At 44.2% G+C, this 14,502-nt stretch overlaps 1 protein-coding gene across 1 annotated transcript; it reads right to left on the bottom strand.

Annotated features, from left to right (window-relative positions):
* Window positions 1–2,746: 2,746 nt before the first annotated feature.
* Window positions 2,747–14,022, bottom strand: LOC108045166 (aminopeptidase N). The gene is given in 7 exon segments (XM_044461252.1): window positions 2,747–3,214; window positions 3,394–3,887; window positions 9,309–9,782; window positions 9,785–10,042; window positions 11,688–12,065; window positions 12,148–12,427; window positions 13,412–14,022. Coding segments are annotated over 7 exon segments (2,706 nt in total). The 5' UTR covers window positions 13,978–14,022; the 3' UTR covers window positions 2,747–2,958.
* Window positions 14,023–14,502: the final 480 nt, after the last annotated feature.

Here is a 14,502-nt window from a genome sequence, read left to right on the forward strand (position 1 = left end):
CTCGCAGTCGAAAAAGCTCGCTGGAGTCGCGACGTCGACGTCGTGTCCTGTCGCTGTTTTTGATGTCGCGATTCCTTCTGCCCGCGAGTATCCGTGTGTCCCTTTGTGTGTGTGTGTGTATGCGGGTGTCCCTGCCAATGTATGTGTGCACTCGCGAATTGAGATGACGACGACAGCAGCAACAACAACATCAAGGAATCTGCTGGTGGATACTAGTCGCGATTGCACTGCCAAAAAAAATGTCCTAAACAGAATTTGCAGCTTCTTTTATTTTGGCCAATAGAGTTTTAAGGACTTTTAAGATTTTCAGCGTAATCGGAACTGGTTGTCGTATTTTCACGTTACCGAACACAAATTAGTTTCAATATTATCAGCTGTATTATAAATCACCCTATTACATAATCCTTTTAAAAATTACCCACGTATCTTTGCTGAAAGAAATTTAACCATTGTTAAATGTTAATATTCTTCTATTTTACTTAATTTAATTTATTATTCTTATTTTTTATAAATTAGCTCAACCAAAATAAAATGGATTTGGGATATTATTCAACTGGGATTTACACCGACATTGGATCAGTGTATGACTTTTGCTGCTGCGAGTGCCATTGCTACACATCGACATCTGCGCCAAGTTCCGTTCTCAGCCTCGCACCCGTTCTCTCTCGTCCTGCCCACCGCCCTGCCCCGCCCCCTCACACATACTCACACAGGCACTTACACTCAGATAGGCACGTACTCCGCCCCCTGCTTCCCCTCGAACCCCTGTCGGCGTTATCGTTGTCGTTAGTGCCACGACGGCCGTCACAGGCAGCTCACTGAGAGAAAATGCTATTAACATTTTTCTTTTTATTCATTCGTCATAGTTTTGAAAATGTTTGGGGTGCAGAATATTTTTTAAAGCTCTTTTATTGAGTTTTAAGGCCCATTACCATTATAATTTATATAAGCAATAAAGGATATAGCTGCAGTGGTTTTTGTATTTAAAAATGATCTATCTACTTTGAATTGGCTTTATTGAGGTGCTCTAAAAGGAATAGTTAATTAGCTCTATCTATTATATGTATATAAATATAATATATTTAATGTATTACGAATGACTACGTTTATAATCCAAGTGTGACAGGACTCAGGGGCGACTGGCAGGAGCAGAGCGAATTGGCGCCACCCCCAAAAATCCATGCGAAGCCGCCCGCCCGTGCCACTCCCACAGTGGTCATAAATCGAATTTTTGTTTATGTGGTGGTAAGGCTGCTGCGAAGCAGTCGCACCCCCCTTCGGATACCCCCTTGGCCACCCCCTTTTGGCCACCCACAATCGCACCCCGCTGAGTCTGCAGCCAACATCCTGTCATTCCAACAGTCGCGGACGGCGACGCCGACGTCGCTGCCAGCGCCAATGGTTTACGGTTTGTTGTGTTTCGGTGCCACCAGCAGGGGGTGGTGGGTGGAATGGATGCAGCTCCTTCTTGTTTCCTTGCCCGTGCGGGTGGTGGTTCTGCCGGCCGCGACGTCGATGCCTCTGCCGGCGTCGCTTTTTTGACCGCTTGGCGCCTGCGTCGCTCTCATTTTTCATTATCGCTCTTTCCGGCTCGCTCTTCCGCTTGCTCTTCCGCTCCTTCTACCACTCTCTTCCCAGCTTTCTCTCTTGTACTCTCTTCCACTCTCTCTGCGCCTGCTCTGGTCCCTTCTCGCTGCTCAGCGCCCCCCATTTCGCCCTCTTCAACCCTCCGGCCCCAACAAAAAAAACGAACACTGCCTGAACGTATGCAGCGATTTTTTTCGTGCTAGCTTGTTGTTATTCTTCCCGCTGGGGGTTGAAATTCCTCGTGTCCATGTCCTCCTTCGTTGTCTTTGTATGTGTGTGTCTGTGAGAAATAGATGAAGAAACAAAATGTGCGCTGTGACGTCACTGGTGTCAGAGGCAGGGCTGCAGTGCAAAGTCAACATTACCAGGGCTATTGCAGAGCGAGTACAGTAAAATCACTATTTGAAAGTTCATTCAGATCTAAGAAGACACCAATGACACCAAACCAAAAAAAAAAGAAAAACACGATTAAAGGTTTAAAGAAAAAATTGTAAAAATAGTTTTTATTTTCTCTTGTTTTAAAGTAATACCTCTGGATTTTTAATAAATTGGGTTGTTATAAAACAAGTTGCCCTTGTTCTTACGGCACTCTTAGAACCATAACAATAATAAATAGGGAATTTTTTATAACAAATTTGCAAAAAAAAAAGACAACCAAAACCATACAAATATAAAGTTTAAAAAGTTTTCGTTTACCTACAATAGTTTGACAAATGTTGTTGGTAAAAGGTTTGATTTAAACAAATGACAATCGTTTCGCGGTTACAGGTGTGCTACTGTTGCTCCTTTAGAGAGAGATTTTGCAGAGAGATTATTAAATTATAGACCTGCGTATTGTGTCACATTTTGAACTCGTTGGCTTAACTCGCCACTCGCTAATGATTTGAAATCAAAAAGTTATTTTTGAAAAAATTGGTATTATTCAATAGACAAAGTAAAGTTGTAGGCACCGATGTTTAGCTTTTTCTTTTAATTTCTTTTTCTTTGGCTCAAGACTATAGATTATTTTATTATTTCATAGACGATGCAAAGGGGGAAACCCAATAAAAAAGGAAAAGACTTTTTGTTCCGGTGTGACCATTGCATTTTTTGGCAAACCTTTTTCCACGGTAACCCTGTTTTTAATTCAAACAATTATTAAAACAAATAAAAATATATTAAGATTGCTATGAGGCAATTTATAGTATATTTATTATTCAATATTTAGCTTAAATATTAAAATAAACAGATTTACATTTTTTTTAGCTTTTTACATTTAATGTCTATCAAGATTTACTTTTCTAGATTTTGGTAAGCTATTTGTCTGGCTTTCTATCCACTTTGAAATCATCGAATTATTTGACGAAATGGAGGCTATTCTAGTTTCTTATCCTAATATATGCAATGGGGCTCTATGGATCCGGTTATGTTGCAAACGGCAGAAACCATGTGTAGGTATTGGTTCTTGTGCCAGGCTAGGTTGTCAAGACCCAGTTCCAGGATACGTCGCGAGGTGGCCTCAATGCCAGGCAGATACCTCAGTTCTTTTTTCATAAACGATTGTAGAAAGTCGAGCTCTTTCTCCGTGCTAACCTCCTCTATCAACACCGTAATGAGCTGTGCTATCTCATCGGTGCTGTTTCCATACCTGCAACAGTGGAAGGTGCATTAATGGCTGATCAAAGTTGGTTGTAAACGATGCATCAGCTGCATCACGTGCATAATTCTTGTCTTATACATATAAAAAGCTGCGATGCTGCAGATGCATCGTTTACCACCAGGTTAAGAACTCAAGCTCGGAGCTGATGTACCCGAGTTACTGCCTACAATTTAATGATTGTCTGAATGTTGTCCACCAGGTATCTCTTGGCCAAGATGTAGCCCAAGGGGTTCTGTGCCACCGCGCTGAAGATCAGCAAAACATCGTCCTTGGGCAAATAGCTACTGCCGAAGGCCAAGGTGAGCATTTTGTCCAGTGCCCAGCTTTCGCGGCTACATGCGAGGGCACTGAGGATGATGCCCCGCTCCTCGGACACATTCGACCGCTTGTACAGTCGCCTCAGCAGTGTCCAATCCGCCTCGGTTCCCAGTCGGATGGCGGTGCAATAGATGGTCTCGCGCTGATCTACCGGAATGTTATTGGTCGTCAGGGTCAGGCCACTGAACTCCTTGAGGGCCAGATTTGCACAGGATTTCATTTCCGTTTGGCATGCGAGCTGCAGGATGAGACCCCTCAGGTACAAGGGATAGCTCTTTCCAGATCGAGTACTTGGGATGAACAGCTCATTGAACTTGGTCTGCAGTATGCCCCTCATAAAGCTCTGCAAGGTAAAATTCAAAATTCAGCTTAGCTATTCTTGGCTCCTAATTTACTTAAGTGTGCTTAAATCGTCGATTAGCTCCACCTACATCACATATTTCTGCAGGCTTATTTCGCAATCTCCAAAAAATGCTCTTGACGTAAAAGGACTTTCGTGTAGAATTCCCAAAAAGCTTTTGTAAGATAATGTGGTTTTAACTCATACTGAGCGGATCATTGTCATTAAAATTAGTTTGATTTAAGGTCATGGGATGTTAAGGTTATAGCTAGTAATCTGTCAGATAAAATCAACATGAAGGCAAATATTTTTGCAACACAAAATCTCTTTTCAATATGATGAAAGTAGACGAAATTTTTTTTTTTTTTACGTCATTTTCGTTTTGTCGACCTACAAATTTTAAACCAGAACTTTGCCTTTACCTGAGAGCTTTTAGTTAAATGAACTTTAATATGAAATTAAGAAATCCTAAACAGTAATTTAGCCTTAACTTAACGTGGTATTGAGAAATCTGTAATTTTAGACACTTTGAGGTGTGAAAATTCGCATTTAGGCGGATAGACTTTCCTTCTGGCCAGGATTGGAGTGTGGTCCGAGGAGAGTTCATGGAGTGTTTTTACTTCTAGCCTGTTTATAGCGTATCCGTTGATTATGAAAAAATCAAGCGCTGTCGGTGTTATCAGGGGGTTGTATGAGTAAAAAGTGGGTTCACCTGTGGCAAGTACTTGGTAATGCCCATTTGCAATGACATCTTGCAACTGTTTACCCCTTCTACAGGCTCTTGAGTTTCCCCACCATGCATGTTTGGCATTATAGTCACCGCCAGCAATAAATTTGCTTCCAAGTCCGGCCAGCAAGGACTCAAATTCTGATTGGATCCATCTTTCTGCTGGAGGTAGATATATAGCTGCTAATGTTACATTTCCGTCTGCAGTCTGTAATTGAATGCTCGCTATCTGCCTGTCATTGCTAGAGGCGGCGGGCAAGGGATTATGGCTTAGGGAATCCTTTATAATGACTGCAGAGCCACCTTTGCTGTTGCCACTAGGGTGATAAGCATGGTATATAAGATAGCCTGGCAAGTAGATGCGCTGACCATCGCGCATGTGAGTTTCTGTGGCAAGCATTACATCTATGTTATGATCGCTGAGGAATATTCGAAGCTCTTCAGATACTCTGACTAATCCACGAGCGTTCCACAATCCGATATTTAATTCTGATTGAATCATTTCGGCAATCGCGCAATTAGAACGTGAACCAGCTCTCTGAAAGCCTTGTTGGACTCTGCATTTTCCTGCATTAGCTTAAACAGAGTGTCGAGTTTGCTATTAATGTCGCGGATGGCATTATCTAACGCTGTGAATTTAAGGGTGAGCCTAGGGTCTGAAGGAGAGCTTGCGTCACTCTGCGAGGTTGAGCCAGTCCTTGCTTGCATATCCTTGGGTCGAGCTATATCAGCATACGATATATTCGTTCTTAATGCCTGAGCTGGTATGAATCCACGCGATACGCGTCCTGGATCATTTGTTACCGGGAGTCTAGGCCTCGGCTTTTGTTTTTTATTTTTTCTAATCTGACCGGGCAATCTTTATCTGTCGAGACGTGGTTACCGCCACAGTTTACGCACAAGCATGTATCGCTTACACAGAGTGTGGAACCAGTAACATGAGAACCACTACATTTACCACAAACAGGGTCCTGAACACAATAGTTTTTAGAATGTCCAAAAATTTGGCATCTTTGACATTGAAGTAATTCTTTTCTACGGGGTGCACGCTCGACAGTGACTCTGTATCTCCCGAGTTGCGTAATTTTTAGGGACTCTGCGACGTTTGCACCCTGCTTAAGGTTGATATAAAACATATTCTGCCTAGTTTTATAATTTACTGTAGCTTCATTATCATCTTCGTTCACCTGGATGTTCTTCCAATCAGTCTTTTGGGGCAGTATATGTTAAGTACCTCAAAGCCGAATTCAGTAAATCCCTGTGTTATTTGAGATTTCGGAACGTTTGTATGGAGTCCTTTCAGAACTACTCTGTAGGCCTTGTCTTCTTTTAACTGATGGTGCCAAAATTTACACTTAAGAGTTGTCAGTGTTTTTACAGCTAGCCGAAAAGCGTCTGAGTTGGCTGTATATATTCTGGATACACCAAATTTGGAAGTGCGGATGTTGTAGTTTTTGGAGCCAATGCTAAGGTCAAGAGATTGTTCCAATAAGACCGGATCGCTTACGTTCGGTACACAAATAGCAGGGATCTTGTTAGATTTTGTAGGCTGTCTATCTCCATTGGGGGCATCAGACTCATCATTGTCATCCAATATGTCTTGCTCCATACTTTCCGCTTCAGCAGCCAGAATCGCAAAGCGATTGTTTCCGAATGTCGGTGCAGCGGATGTAGAGGCCGCCTCATTGGGAGTCGCAGTGGCCTGCCGTTTAGTTTTGCGAATCGGAGGAGGAGACAGGACAGGTAAAGGGGAGTTAGTCACTCCTTTGCGTTTCCTATTAATACTCCGATTGTCTGCTTGAAAGATGCATTTTGTTAAATTATTGTCAGACATAGTTGGGTAAATGCTAGGTGCCACGATTGCAGACCCAGTGTATGTTGGAGTACAGACCAAGCTTGCCTGGACGTTGGAGATGGTGCAGGTTACACTTGTAGTGGCGTTGCTGCTGATTGCCACCAACGAGGAGGTCGTTGTTTGTGTTGGCATACCTGCGAGTAAAGCAGTTACATCTGTACGCTTAGCGCGGAGCTGGCAGCGTATTTCTTCAGGGTCTGCATCAGCTACTTTCCTCATCTCCTCAAACTTATCACATCCATTACTGGGGCGCAATTGAGCAGGTAAATTCTCCATTATATCGGACGATGTAAGTCTGAGAGACAGGTCGATGACAACCTCTCGCTCGCGCAGACGCGCAGGGCGAGGGGCAAAGCACAAAACAGCTTAAAACTTGCTTATTGTTATAAGAATCGCGGTAAAATACCGTCACCGCTCAGCAGTGACTGCAGATAAACTTCGTGTGCAAGAAAAGCCCACGAGCCAAGAAGATGTTTAAAAAACACAAAATATAATTTAGGAGCTACACGTGGATTTCTACCAAGCTGATTGCCATTCACAACGAAACTCACACAGTGAAAAAACCACAGCGCACGCAACTCCTTCCCAGAGGTGCTAATACAAATGCATTCAAAGCCTACCTAGAGCAGCTGAGCGAGGTTAACATAGAAGCCCAGGAACCGTCTGACATTGACAATGCCATCAGCCTTTTCATGCGCATGATAAACCAGGCTGCTGAGATAGCTGCACCTGGGAATCGCCAAAATACAGAGACCTCTAGACATCTCCAGCTACCACACAGAATTGCGGCACTTCTCAACCTAAAGCGAAGAGTAAGAAGAGAATATGCAAGAACGGGAGACGCTCGAATGCATCAGATACATAAACGGCTTGCTAACTGTCTAAGCAAGGCGCTCGCCCGAAGAAAACAAGAATCTATTGACAGCTTTTTGGAGAATCTGGGCACAGACGCTAGTTCCAACTACTCGTTGTGGCGTATCACAAAACGGTACAAGGCTCAGCCCACCCCAAAGTCAGCAATTAAGAATCCCTCAGGTGGCTGGTGCCGTACGAGCCTAGAGAAAGCTGAAGCGTTCGCTAACAACCTCGAGCAACGTTTCAAGCCTTACGACAATTCACCTGAAAGCATACGTCGACAAGTTGATGAGTTTCTAGAATCTCCATTTCAAATGAGCCTGCCTGCTAGCCCTGTCACACTGACAGAGGTTAAAGACCTTGTAGCTAAACTTTCACCGAAGAAAACTCCCGGTGAAGACCTGCTCGACAACAGAACGATTCGACTTTTACCGGATCAAGCCTTGCAATTCCTGGTGTCATTATTCAACAGCATACTAACTCTTGGATACTTCCCGAAAGTTTGGAAATCGGCGAGTATAATCATGATCCCAAAACCAGGTAAATCGCCGACTGACGTGGACTCATACAGGCCCATTAGTCTTCTACCAGGCCTGGGAAAAATCATGGAAAGGCTGATCCTAAATAGGCTGCTCACTTACGAGAATGTCACCAGTGCGATCCCGGAATTTCAGTTCGGCTTTCGTCTTCAACATGGAACTCCTGAGCAATTGCACAGAGTTGTCAATTTTGCTTTAGAAGCCCTAGAGAAGCAGGAGTATGCAGTTGCTGCCTTCCTTGACATCCAGCAGGCCTTTGACAGAGTGTGGCACCCTGGGCTCCTGTACAAAGCCAAAAGTCTTTTTACGCCACAGCTGTTCCAGCTCGTGAAAAGCTTCCTGGAAGAACGCACTTTCCACGTATCTGCTGATGGGCACAAGTCGTCAACCAAACCGATCTCTGCCGGAGTTCCCCAAGGTAGCGTCCTCGGCCCTACTCTCTACAGTATTTATGCTTCAGATATGCCTACACAATCTCCAATCACTGAAGTTGCTGAACAAAACGTGCTAATTGCGACCTACGCCGATGACACTGCTGTCCTGACAAAAAGCAAAAGTATATTGGCTGCCACATTTGCATTGCAACAATATCTGGACGCATTTCACCAATGGGCCATGAACTGGAACATTCGAGTAAACGCAGACAAATGTGCCAATGTAACGTTCACCAATTGTCGAAGTAGCTGCCCTGGAGTCAGCCTCAACGGAAGTCCAATCAGAGCCCTTCCTGCATACAAGTACCTTGGTGTCACTTTGGACAAAAAACTAACATTTGGCAGGCACATTACTTGTATCCAACACTCTTACAGGACCAAAGTTTCTCGGATGGCTTGGCTTCTCGCACCACGCAACAAGCTCGCACTTGGCTGTAAGGTCCAAATTTATAAATCCATATTAGCGCCAACTCTTTTCTATGGACTCCAGGTTTATGGCATCGCTGCAAAAACCAACCTCAACAAAATCCGGGTTCTGCAAGCGAAAACACTTCGAAGGATCTCTGGAGCTCCGTGGTTTATGCGAACCAGTGACATCGAACGTGATCTCAATGTGCCCAAACTTGGAGACAAGCTGCAGGAACTTGCTCGGAAGTACATGGAAAGGTTAAATGAGCACCCCAACAGCCTAGCCAGGAAACTTGGAACTGCTGCCATTAATAACGCTGACCCTCGAACAAGAGTCAAAAGAAGACTAAAGCGACACCACCCTCAAGACCTACCTGACCGGGTTTTGACCTAAACATCATCAATAACAACAACAGCAATATTTCTCCCTAAAATGTCTAGGTTAAATTATTAGTCTTAAGCAACAAAGAAGACCCAATGAAACCGATTATATTAAAGACTGATTAGATTAAGTTGCCAATTGAGTAGCAGTGCGCTAATCAAATAATAAATAAATAATAAAAGAAAAAAAAAAAAAAAAAAAAGACTTTCCTTCCATCAACTTACCTTGAAAACGGAAAATATCGGAGTGTTGTGCAGGGTGCGTTGGAGCCACCTCAAATTCCTGGCCGCCGCTTGCCACACGACGAACTCGTCCTCCCGATGCAGGTTTCGCAGGAAGGACAGGGCGAGGTCATAGGTCACGACCCCGGCGCCGGCCAAACTGAGGACGTCACTGATCAGCTGGGCCCGGGTGAAGCGGTCAATACTGCTCACATTCTGGAAGGCCAGCGCCCGTCCGATCAGGCGCCAATTGCGATCGTCGTAGGTGACGCGGCAGGGCGTGGTCACCCGGAAGTTGAAGATCACCCACTCCTCGGGAAGCGCCACCTCGGTGAGGATGAGGGGGCGGGGGGGCTGGTGCGCCTGGCAGGTCAGCCACTCGCTGGGCAGCGCAGACTCCCAGCTGTCCCGGGCCGCCGAGGTGAAGGCCAGCGGCACCCACCAGCAGTGGCGGCGACTCGCCGCCCGCGGCTTCCCCTGCCACTGCGACCGCTCGGGTTGCGTAGGAACCGCTCCTGGGTCACCATCACCCGCTGCGAGGCGTAGTCGCGCTCCACCCTAACCAGCGGATAGCCCGGCTGCAGCGTCCACGAGTCCATCAGCCGGCTCACCTGGACGTCCTGACGCAGGCTCATCTGGCGGTCCGACTCCTCTTGGAACGCCTTCCACAGGATCGTCTGGTTGGTGGCACCCCTCTTGCTGCGTTGCAAGTACAATCGAATGGCGTTCACGAAAACCTGGATTGATGTTGGGTGTCTTAGCTTAATAATTTCTATTGGGAAATGTCTTAGAAAAAAACAAAAACGATTGGCATCATCAACTGAAAAAATTCAATTTTTGTCCAATATTCCCAAAAATGCATGATATATAATATAATAAGGAGTTACTTATACAAAATGCCAAAATCTGTCAAAATTTCCAATCCATTGATATTTTCAGCTAAAAAAAAATTTTATAAAATCGATAATGTAGTCCTCCGCTGCACAAAACTGTCATTATTTTGGAAGTCTTATTTTGGCAAATATACAACAAAACACCCTTAAAATGTGTTTTTGATGGCCAAAATCCGAAAAAAAATCGGTTCTTTGATGAAAACCCTTGAATAAAAACCCTTGTAAAAAAATTTTAAATCGGTCAAAAAATAAATTTTACCAAATCAACCTGGAATTGATTGTATAGGTTCTCAGCTGCTCACAACAGTCATTCTTTAAGCTGTGCGTCTTATTTTGGCAAAGCTACAACAAAAAACCCTAAAAAATGTGTTTTTTACTTAAAACTTTAAGATGTCCAAAATCCGAAAAAATCAGCTAGATTTTTTGGTAATTCGATTAAAACCCTTGGAAATAATGGTCATATATTGGAATATCATACCTCGTTGAGTTCGTTAGAATTAGAATTTTATTTTGGGCCAATTTTCGCATTCCCTTATAAAAAATGCAAAAATCTCTAAAAAAAAATTAATTTTACCAAATCAACCGGGATTGATAGTTTACTTTTTCAGCTGCATAAAACATTAATTCTTTTGGCTGTGCGTCGTATTTTGGATAATTTAGAACGAACAAGAAAGGAAAGCTTCGGACGGAGCCGAAGTTGATATACCCTTGCATTCTTAAAAATTATTCATATGATGTTTTCTTAATACTCATAAAAAGTCCCAGCTTCCTAACTTTAAAAACACCAAAGTTATGGCATTTCCGACCAATCAGTTATATGGCGGCTATAGGATATAGTCGTCAGATCCTTATGAAATTCGGTAGGTAGGATTAATTGGCCAAAAATAAAACTCATTGAAAATCCCAACTTCCTAACTTTAAAAACACCAACGTTATGGCTTTTCCGATCGTTCAGTTATATGGCAGCTATATGATATAGTCGCCCGATCCGGCTCGTTCCGACTTATATACTACCTGCAATAGAAAGACAACTTTTGGGAAAGTTTCAAGCAGATAGCTCTAAAACTGAGGGACTAGTTTGCGTAGAAACGGACGGACAGACGGACGGACAGACGGACAGACGGACATGGCTAAATCGACTCTCCTGGTGATGCTGATCAAGAATATATATACTTTATAGGGTCGGAAATGTCTCCTTCACTGCGTTGCAAACTTTTGACTGCAATTATAATACCCTCTGCAAGGGTATAAAAACTCTTAAAGAACTTTTATTTTTCTGAAAAAAAAACCCTCGAGTTTCGGTTTCAATCGTTATGAAATTTCCAATCGATTGGCTCTCCCACCTGAATTAATTTTTTTTTCCAATTTTCCCAAAGTACTATAGTCAGACAATTTCGAACACAGATTAATTTCACCACGTCTGAAACCATTAAGTCACAATCACAAAATATTCGTAATCGTACAATTAGTATGACTTGGAGTGACCAACCTGGGTGCCGATGAGGGAGTGCAGCATGCGGAACAGCAGGGCTGACTTGTGGTAGGTCTGGGTGTCGTCGGCGAGGCTCACGGCCTGGGCACTGCCCTTGGAGTCGTTGTCCAGGACGACGAACGCCTGCCGCAGCATGGCCAGCTCGTGGAGTCGCCAGGTGGGCTCCACCTTGTCCACGGCGAAGCCGGCCAGATAGTCGGACAGGCCGTAGTGCAGCCAGTACAGGGAGGGAGTTTCCAGATCGGAGAACCAGTGGTGGGCGAACTCCTTGGCCACGTGACTGGCCACATGCTGCTTGGCCATCGCCGTCGAGCCCTTCTCACTATACAGAAAATCCGCCTCCGGGTAACTCACCAAACCCACGTGCTCGTGGCTCTTGGTTTAATATTTACAAGTGAATAAAACAGAGGAAGTTACCTAAGTGCCAATGCCGTGGAATACCTAGCAAAAAACCTACCTCATAAGCGGTGTCCGGCAGAACCAGCTGGTCAATCTTGGCCGAGGGATACGGCTTTCCAAAGAGGCCCACAAAGTATACTATGATGTGGGGCGTGATGCCGATGGCGTAGGCCCCCTGATCCGCAATCCTCGGTCGCAACCAGGTCACCAGCTCGGGACAGTCATCCAATCTCGGCGATGTCTTGCCCGTGAAGCGATTGATGGAGAAGGCCAGCTTCTGGACGGAAATCGGCGGGGTCTGGTAGAAGCTAGTCCACATGTAGTTATCCCTCTCATGGCTGCAAAATAAATTGAGAAAGTTTAAATGGAAAACCTTCTCTGGGGGAAACAAAACACTTGTTGGTAAACATTTTAATAACAAAATGTACGGCCGGTGGTTATAATCTGAATATTATGTTAATTTCTAAACTGAATAATGAATCAAATACAAAAAATATAGTTATATGCATTTTATATGTCCTATCTAACATAGATCTATTTTGATTTGATAATCGTAATCATTTGGTTACTCAATCTTTTTTAAGTAGTTGCGAGGACAGCTTTGATTCCTAAATGACAAAGAAAGCTTTTTGAGTTGTAAAACTATTTTGCTTTTTCAATTAAATTTAAGAAAATGGGTAAAGCACTTTGCAAATCGATATAAACCGATACATAATTAATTACTAATCCAAATGGATACGAAAAATCAGAATAAACAAGAAAAGCAGCAAACTTCGGCAAGCCGAAGTTTATATACCCTTGCAGTTATTACAAATCGCTGCATTTTGCAATCATTTCTATGGCAGCTATATGATATTGTTGTCCGATTTTAATTTAATAAAACCCGTAATTCCATAATATTTAAACAGTACCAAAGAAAAAGTCCCAAAGAAAAACAACAAAGTTATAATTTTTTGGAATTTTTTTTTACCGATTGTTCTTATGGGAGCTATATGATATAGTCGCCCGATCCGGCTCGTTCCGACTTATATAATACCTGCAATAGAAACACACATTCTGGGAAAGTTTCAAGCAGTTAGCTTTAAAACTGAGGGGCTAGTTTGCGTAAAAACGGACATACGGACAGACAGACGGACAGACGGACGGACAGACGGACATGGCTAGATCGACTCTCCTGGTGATGCTGATCAAGAATATATATACTTTATAGGGTCGGAAATGTCTCCTTCACTGCGTTGCACACTTTTGACCAAAATTTTAATACCCTCTGCAAGGGTATAAAAACTGATCTTCATATGCTTATTTTCTTTCTGTGCACTCACTCGGATGTCCTCTGCACTCGCATATTGCTCACGGCATTGGTGTTCCTTGGATGGGCCAGATTGAGGACGAAGGGGCTGAGGAGGGCGGGGTCCTCGAAGCAGGGGAAGACGGTGTTGGCCAGGTTGGGCGCCAGCTGGCTGACCGCCACCCACTGCAGGTGGCGGCTGGCGTCGACGTAGCCGCCGAGGAAGTAGCCGCCGGTGCGGGACAGCTGGCCACTGAACTCCAGGTGCAGACTGTACTCCTCGCCCAGCCAGAGCAGGCTCTTGAAGGTGATGCCGAGTCGCTGGTGGCGGGCCATCTGCGAGATCTTGCGCACCGCCACCCGGCCGCCGGTGTTCTTGCGGATTAGCACCACCTTGGGGCCCACTTGCAGGCCATTGGTGCTGAGGACGATGGTGCGGGTTTCGCGCCACACGCGCACCCGGATGGTCACCTCGCCGAGGAAGGTTCCGCCCAGACTCACTTCGTCCACCTCGGTCAGCAGACTGAGGTTGTAGTGCAGGGGCCGAACGTCGGAAACGCTGCTCCATTGGCTTCGTGATTTGATGCGGGCCATCGCCATGCAGCCAGGTGCTGCTCCTAGCAGGCACAGGCATAATCCAACCAAGTGCCAACCCAATCTCACCATTATTGCCGGCTGGGGTGGCGTAGGAGATGCGTATCGCCGCGATCTCCCAAATTCGACACACCTGATCGCATTTGGCTGGCATGACGAGTGCTCTCCCGAAATACACCCACCAGCAATGCATTAGCAAGTTGATATTGACTCATCATTAAATCTATTGTTATAAGCCGAAATGTATCCAAAAACCTGCACTTCGAAGCCCATAACTTTTCTTACAGACAGCCTATTTCAAAATGGCATACATCTTAATGATTGTGGGTTAATGCTCTAAATCTGTGTTTTTACTTTATTTTTTTTTTGGTTCGATTTTTTATTATTTTTAATGAGGAAATGGGTTTGTCGAAAAATGGGTTTGCAAAAAAGTGCCAAAAAATGGCACTTCTAAGCTCATAACTTTTCTAACAGACATCCGATTTCAAAGTGGCATACCTCAAAATGATTGTGGTTTAATTCTCTAAAAAT

The sequence above is a fragment of the Drosophila rhopaloa genome, unplaced genomic scaffold (assembly GCF_018152115.1).
Source record: "Drosophila rhopaloa isolate 14029-0021.01 unplaced genomic scaffold, ASM1815211v1 contig_3, whole genome shotgun sequence".
Classification (NCBI taxonomy): domain Eukaryota; kingdom Metazoa; phylum Arthropoda; class Insecta; order Diptera; family Drosophilidae; genus Drosophila; species Drosophila rhopaloa.